This window comes from Spinacia oleracea, chromosome 3, assembly GCF_020520425.1.
Source record: "Spinacia oleracea cultivar Varoflay chromosome 3, BTI_SOV_V1, whole genome shotgun sequence".
In the NCBI taxonomy this organism is placed as follows: Eukaryota; Viridiplantae; Streptophyta; class Magnoliopsida; order Caryophyllales; family Amaranthaceae; genus Spinacia; species Spinacia oleracea.
Window position 1 is genome coordinate 5493507 of NC_079489.1, and position 8285 is coordinate 5501791.

The 8285-nt window shown below is 35.2% G+C and overlaps 1 protein-coding gene across 2 annotated transcripts; it reads left to right on the forward strand.

Moving 5' to 3' along the window:
- The first annotated feature begins 985 nt into the window (after positions 1–985).
- LOC110783105 (probable pectinesterase/pectinesterase inhibitor 61) lies at positions 986–7982 on the forward strand. Of its 2 annotated transcripts, none has more exons than XM_021987402.2 (4): positions 986–1754; positions 2994–3439; positions 5624–5763; positions 7213–7982. In XM_021987402.2, the coding sequence occupies exons 1-4, from the start codon at positions 1209–1211 to the stop codon at positions 7911–7913; spliced, it is 1833 nt and encodes a 610-aa protein (XP_021843094.2). In that variant the 5' UTR covers positions 986–1208; the 3' UTR covers positions 7914–7982. The 2 variants fall into 2 exon arrangements, with proteins under 2 accessions (XP_021843094.2, XP_021843095.2); XM_021987403.2 differs by having other exon boundaries at positions 988–1754; positions 2997–3439.
- Positions 7983–8285: the final 303 nt, after the last annotated feature.

Consider the following 8285-nt stretch of genomic DNA (forward strand, 5'->3'; position numbering starts at 1 on the left):
ATTATATTTTCTCGCTAGCTAATATATGATGGATGATGTATGAATGTATCGGTTGGTCCTTATATATCGGTGTGTAAATAAGGGTATGTGAGTATGTCTAACCCGTTAATGAACGCACATAAATTGCGCACACCGGTACACCTGAAAATGATATACAAACTTTTAGATAAGACGGTATTACATAAAAAAACGGCTTGGTGTCATATAAGTTAAGCAATTGAATCAATTAGGTAAACAACGGAATCAATTAGTTAAGCACTGGAACCAATTAGTTAAGCACTGGAACTGATTAGCAGTTTCCTTTCTTGCTTACTGGCTTAGCTCTGCAGAACTTAAACACCGGAATTAATTAGTTAAACAATGAAACCAATAAGTTAAGCAATCAAATAGGTCTTTTCAATAAGAGATCTTACACAAAAGTTGTCGAAGATGATATTAAGTTGGACTGGCCCGAGGCACAACACGACCTTACGTTAAAGAAGCACGACATAGCCTGTACTAACACAGAAAAATACGGCACGACACTAACAAGAATTCGTAGGCTGCTCTGCTTCAGGAATGAATAAAGAGAAGTTTTTGGATGAGCGATATCTATTGACGGTGTTGCGCTCGATCAGCTAAGCATGACAAAACACGGCGCACAACCATCTTTAGACACACACACCACATACAAAACAAAAAAAACCCACTATATTTTGTGAAATTCGGCTTAGGCAAGAAGCATGACACGTGGCTTGGATTTGGGTTGTGCCGCCTAGGCCATACTTATGACAAATTTAATACGGCACAACCCGATACGAATCAAGTGATCATAGTCTTATCCGGCCCCGTTCAAACTCATAATGTATAGACCTGACACAAAACACTGCATAACACGGAGCACAACCATCTTTAGGCACACGCACCCCGTACAAAACAAAATGCCGCAAGTCCGCAACTACTAAAACGACACATTCTTAAATTTTCATCCCAAAAATTATTATCCCAATTCAATAGTTGATAATAAAAAAAAAAAAAATGCAAACTCACGAATACACCTAATAAACACACCGCTAAAAAGCCCTCTTCATTCTTTCCAATTTTCCAATATTCCTAATAGCAGTACACCCTTAGACAAGACTTAACACCCACCTCTCAAACTCTATTAATCCCCCCATTCTTAAACTTCAAACTCAACCACATTATCCCACCCCACACCACCCTTAAAAATGAACCAAAACTACGGCCGTCTAAACCTCGGCCCACCCGCCACAACCACCGAACTCAAACCCCCTCCCAACCCAAAACCCCGCCGCCTCCTCCTCCTTCTTGCCGGAGCCCTCCTCATTATCGCCACCGCCTGTGGAATCCCACTGGCGGTGAGATCCTTGCAAAAGACCCATAACCCCTCCCAAGGCCTACCCCCAACTAGGGTAATCCGGGAGGCATGTGGGTTAACCCGGTTCCCGGAACTTTGCCAAACATCCCTATCAAACTTCCCCGGGGCGGTGTCGGCGAGGGACCCACGTGAGGTGGCCCACATTTCGGTTAAAATGACGTTGCAGAAGTTTGGGGTGGCATTATGGGAGTCGTCGGAGATAAGAAACTGGCCGATGGACACGTGGTCGAGGTCGGCGTACGACGACTGTTTGGAGCTGTTGGATGATTCGGTTGACCTCCTTGCACGGTCGCTGCTTTCTGTCACTAAAACGGCGTCGTCTTCGTCGCCGGCGGCAGATGAAGAGAGTGTTAGTGATGAGGATAATAAAGCTCAGGTGAGTTATAGTAGTAGTTCAGTAGTAGTAGCTACTTAGCTACTAAGTATAATAAGATTAGTATATTACAGTTTAATTAGGTAACGATATTTCTTACTATTATTAGTGATGGGATACACGTAACACGTGTATGCGGTGAAAAAACATTAATCATAATTTCGTGATTTATGTGGGATCGAATCTTGGTGTAATGTCGAGATATAATAAGTACTCCCGCCCTTTTTGGATAATATAAAGTATTTATAAATATTTTCTACTTTCACCAATAAAATATACGACTCTAAGTACAATCTATTTTCTATATATACATAATACATGTCAAAATATAAAATATAAAGTTTATTACATTGTACAAATATTATAAAAGACGGTCAAACAATTAGACAGTTTATATTGACTTATTTGAGACTGAATTAGATTAATTCAAATAGATCAAACATTAAGTAATTTAACAAGTTTGTGATTGAATAATTATGACAATTGTATTAGAGCATCTCTTAAATAATGGATAATTGGTATAACTCGTATTAGTTTAAAACATGAACATCAATTTATATTACTTTGTAGAATTTGTTGAAAAAATTTACACCCTACAAATATTTGTTGAATGAATATAGATTCACAGAGAGCGTTAGTTAAGTACGTACTCCATAGCTAGCATTATTGTAGAAAAGGGTAATCCAAAGGAGTCTACAACTAGCTAGCACTCTACTTCAAGATAATTAAGCAATAATTTCTTTGGAATTATCTCACTTGTTTTCACTCTCTTTTTATTATACCTTCCCTATGTCCACTAAAAAAACATGATACTTACCCAAAAAAAAAAAGTTTAAATAAATAAATAAATAAAATATTGATTAAGTAAAGTACAAAACTTTCTAACTTACAAATTTTCTTTATCATTCTACTTCTTTTTTTAACCACTTATATAACTATAGCAATTGGAATTTGTTAATTATAGTTCAATTTCAATAGTTTTAGTTTAGTTCCACTAGTCTATATTCTGCGCACTCTACTGATTTCAGCTCAGTTCAATTCAATCCTATAGTACAACATTTAACATATCGGTCGCAATTCAAGTCCCTCAAAGCCTAAGATGCTTATTTTGAGGAAAATAATAGTAATACGCTTAATTTCTTTTATGTATGGTGAATTATATTTCTATAATAATTAACAAATACTCTTTTCAATTAATTTCCTTTCTTATTTACAATGATTAATTTCCTCAATTTGGAATAGCAGGGAGGGTCCCAACAAGATGTGGTGACATGGCTAAGTGGGGCCATGACAAACCAAGACACGTGTACGGAAGGATTTAACAACGTGGGTGGGACCATAAAGAATCAAATGGTCCAAAGCTTGCAAGATTTGTCCAAGCTAGTCAGCAACAGTCTAGCAATATATGCGGCCACGGCCAGTCATAAAATGAACGACTTTGCAGGTATTCCGATACAAAATCGGAGGTTATTAGGATTCGAACCTGAGTTCTTCCCGGACAAATCCGGGTTTCCTGAATGGATAACGAGGCCCGACAGAGAGCTATTAGGAAGCCCGACCCAAAGCATACAAGCGGATATAATTGTGGCACAAGATGGGTCGGGTACTGTGAAGACTATTGCCGAAGCTATAAAAAAAGCTCCCGAGAATAGTGCACGTCGCATTATTATCTTTGTCAAGGCTGGAACGTAAGTTTTTTTTTTTAATTTTATGTTCTACTACGTACTGCGTACTATTCTTATAAGATTATAGATATTTACGAAAAATATTACGTTGTTACTCTGTTAGCTGGTGGTAATTTTCAAAATCTTTGTGAAAATAAAGTAATAATTTTCAAAATCTTTGTATATCATGGTAACTAGTACTTCCCCCGTCCTTTAATACTCGACCTGTTTTGACTTTTTGCACTATTCACATTGACCCTATTTTATTTATAGTATATGAAAATAAATGTTAGTATATAATATATTGTTGGCTTCATCTTAATATGTATTTTCAAAATATTAATATTTTTATAAGTTTTTATAATATGTAGTTAAAGAAATTGGTGGTCAAAGTTGTGCATTGACAATCGTGTCCGATCAAAACAGGTCGAGTATTAAGGGACAGAGAAAGTAAGTTTTAAAAATTGAGAGATAAAATGTGCTAAAAATCAAAACTTTCTAAAATTTATTTCGTCGCATTTTTCAGATAAAATCTTAGATATGGAGCTAGTATCTAGTAAGTATCTTTTTTTTTTGGCAATTGGAGTAAATATACAATAGATCATAAAAGTATGCACTCGCGTTAATGTTTGAAAACGTCTATTTTATTTCCGAGTACACCTAAAATAGATTTAAACAATAACGAGTCAAGTTATGCTGAGCTGAATGAAATTAGAAATTGACTTTAAAAAATAAAATAAGAAAATGATGGCAGTAAATAAATAAGGAAAATGACTATTGCTTTGAAGTTCTCACGTGAATGATTGGGTAGCTTTCGATTCTGAGTGTCGGTAGATTTGCTTTTCTACTGCTGTTTCTTTACTTTCTCTTAGTGCGAGCTTTTGTCCCTCACTGCTTCAAATACAAAGTACTCCCTCCGTCTCTTTTTGTTTTTTTACATATTTTATTTTGGGTGTTTCATTTTGTTCTTTATATTTCCTTTTATATTATCACATAATGCATTAATATTCTATCAAAATTTGTGCCCAAATATTATTTTAACCAATTAAATCTATTGGACATTAAATATTTCTCATTTTCCCAATGTCAGATTTTTTATAAAAGTGAAAACATTATAAATAAACGTAATTTTTCTTGTTTAAATAAAAAAGTAGAGGAATCTCAATGCATATTAAATAGTCGTTAAATCGCGTGAAAAACATCAAACGTAAAAAACAAAAAGAGACAGAGGGAGTATCTACTTACGCTAATTTCCCTAAAAAAAAAAAATCTACTTCTGCTAATTACTCATCCTACAATTCCTACCACCAATAGGAGTCAAAATCCACCAATAGCGAGTCCGGATTCTCTAGAGTTTTAATAAAATTTTACAAGTTAGAGTTGTATCTAAACCATACATTTTATAATCAATGGCGATCTAAAAATTATATTAAATAGGGTTATTATTAAAATTTTAATGAAATTAACTAAATTAAGTACTTCGTACATTTTAATAAGAATAAATGAAAAATTAACTAAAATTATGCAATTTGCTTTAGCCATTTGGTATGCATTGACCCCTTGACTGCCTACTATCCCGCGTATCGACGTATAACTCAATTGGTAAAGAGTAGGAAAAGAGGTCAAGTTTAAAAATGACAATTAATTAATTATGGTTTTAATGAGGTATTAGAGCAACTCCAATGGTTGGAAAATGGACCTGCTCACGAAAAAAAAAAGAATATATATGAGCAGGTAGCCCACCATTGTTGCAATAATGACATCAACAACTACTAAAACATTGTAGCTATTTTGAGCAGGTAGCTCAAAAAATAAAAGGGGAAAGATATGAATTAAATATTACAGGGAGCTACAAGGGGTTGTAGCCCACCAATGTGAAAGTTTGTAGCTTAAAATAATTGTAGCTAGAAATATGATGTGGCAAACTTAGCTACATCACCTTGTAGCCCACCATTGGAATTGCTCGATCTTATAAGTCTCAACAGAAAATGTAAGGCGCATCCAGGGTCAAACCATGTGAATAACACAACCGCTTCAATTCTCTTATATATTGACTAACTGAAGCACATGTTGCAATTTACTTTCTCCATGATTCTCGAATGGTCGGACAGTAAGAGTCCTTTTTGCCTCTTGAAATTACTTATACTAGGTATGCTGTTACATTCTTGTTTATTAAAAAGGTTATTAATCAAGATAAAATGTGTTTAGATATGCAGAAGATAACTTGAAAGTGGGAAGAAAGAAAACCAATTTGTGGTTTTTAGGAGAAGGCAGAGGGCAAACTGTGATTACCGGCAAAAAAAGCGTTGGTCATGATCAGATAACCACTTTCCACACTGCCGTATTTGGTAAGTATATTCATGACTTTGTACTCAAAATATGATCTTATTTTGTTGCGAATGATCATAAGTGACCGTTATAAAATATACGGAGTAATCAAAGAACAAATTAAACATACACAAAAATGCATGACATGTGAATATGTGACGAACTGATGGGTGGTCAGGGAACAAATATAAAAGTTTCCAAAGATATGTTTCGAGCTAACTTTAGTATTCAAAAGAATTTCAACATTTCCATGCCCATCCTCGTTTTTTCTCTATTCTATATGCCAATTTTTTTAGCAATTTGATAGTTTGATACTCCATATTCATTTGAAATAACTATAATGTTCTTTGTTTTATACACTATTTTTTGAAACATATGTCACGTGCATTTGATCCAGCAATTTATAAACAAAGTTGATCACAAAGTTCGAAATTCATTGCTTTAAATCTTTTAATCATCATAAAATTGTTGGAGTAAAAAAATAAATGGGATAGCTACCAAACAATAATAGTGTGTCATTCATTTTTCAGCCTTAAGGCTAAAAACCAAAAAGTGCAGTCCAGTACTCGATAACAAGTTCGAGTCATGCAATGTTGGGCCTATAGAAATGTGATTTCTATCTAATGACTTTGCCTTTTAGTCTTGTGGGCCTAATGAACCCACTAAATTTATCCTACATTACAAGTTAAAGGACAAACATAAATAAATTTCAAATCCTAATTATTGCCTTATTGGTCACTATTTCAATAACTTACAGTTTTCACATTATTGTACGGACTATGGAATAATTTTTTACTGATGCCTGAAAATGACATTTCTCGAATCTGCTCTAATGACGGATAAACAACAACAACAACAACAACAACAACAGAGACCAGTCTTAAAATGATTTGGAGTCGGCTAATATGAATCGTCACAAGGAATCGCCATTGTGACCAAATCAAACCAGTAAAGAGCGAGAAGTTAAAATAATAAACAATGAAGAGGAAGAAAGTGGGATGGTAAGAGGAAAATATATATATGCTTCATATAAATATATATAAATATATTACATAAAAAATATATGATACGACATAATAAAAATAAATAACGTTTAAAATAAAATAAAAAGTAAAATAAGCACATTGCGAACTACTCCGGTTAAAATAAGTCAAATGAAATCGCTCTAATGACGGATGTTGGCCAAAATATTATGAAAGATTGTAAGATTTGAAACTTCAACCTCTTGTTAAATATAACTGCATTCAATCAACATATCAGTATATCACCGGCATTTTATATGTTTATTTTAACTTGTATAAATATATTATAATTTTTTTAAAACTTACTAGGGGCCTAGCCGCAAAAGATCCTCCCTAGTCCCTTATGCATTATATATGCTGGTTATGCACCTTTTTCCTAGTTTCACTCTTAATTCTTTCATCCTTAGTAATCAACTAATGCATGTTCTCTTGTTGTAATTTTTGTAGCCGCCACCGGCACCGGCTTTGTAGCTCGAGATATCACATTTGCAAACGAGGCTGGCCCCGGTAACCACCAAGCAGTAGCCCTTCGTGTAGGCGCCGACCATGCCGTGGTTTACCGTTGTGAGATGAAGGGGTATCAAGACACACTCTACGTACACTCTCAACGACAATTTTACAGGGAGTGCGACATATACGGAACGGTAGATTTCATTTTTGGTAACGCGGCTGTAGTGTTTCAAAATTGCACTATGTGGGCTCGAAAGCCCATGGCCCAACAAAAAGTCACAATTACAGCCCAAAACCGGAAAGACCCAAATCAGAACACGGGTATGTCAATGCACGCTTGCCAAGCCCGAGCCACCGCGGACCTCGAGGGAGCCAAATCGAGCTACCCGACCTATTTAGGCCGCCCGTGGAAAATATTTTCTAGGGTTGTGTACATGGAGTGTTACTTGGGTGATCACATTGATCCTAGAGGGTGGTTAGAGTGGAATGCAACATCTCCTTTAGACAAGTTATACTATGGTGAGTACGGAAACGTCGGGCCACGAGCCGACACGTCACAACGGGTCAAATGGCCCGGTTTTCACGTGAATATGTCCAAAGGAGAGGCCGAGAAATTTACAGTGGCCCAATTCATATTTGGACAAGGTTGGATAACTTCAACCGGGGTTTCATACCAATCAGGATTATTGGCTAATTAATTAATGAAATTAGTTTAACAATGTGTAATTTTTATGTCACGTACCCAAAAAAATAATCTAGTTGTGCTATATGATGGCCTATACTCCTATAGATAAATGCATACAGTATATAGTTAACACTCCAAACACAAAATGGTGCATTTGGAGTGTGACATTATACATTTATACCTTTGCGATTTTCTTTATCCCGGCCGGCCTCTCCTTGTAACTACCTTCCGTAAATCTTAGCTATTGTAAACAATAATAAGTTTTTACTTGACTTCCATTTTTGGAAAAGGGTAATCAACATATTATTATTAATCTGATACGGAGTAAGTTATATGCTTCGTCTAAATGTTTTTTTTTTGTATCATCCGGTTTATCTTTAGAGCT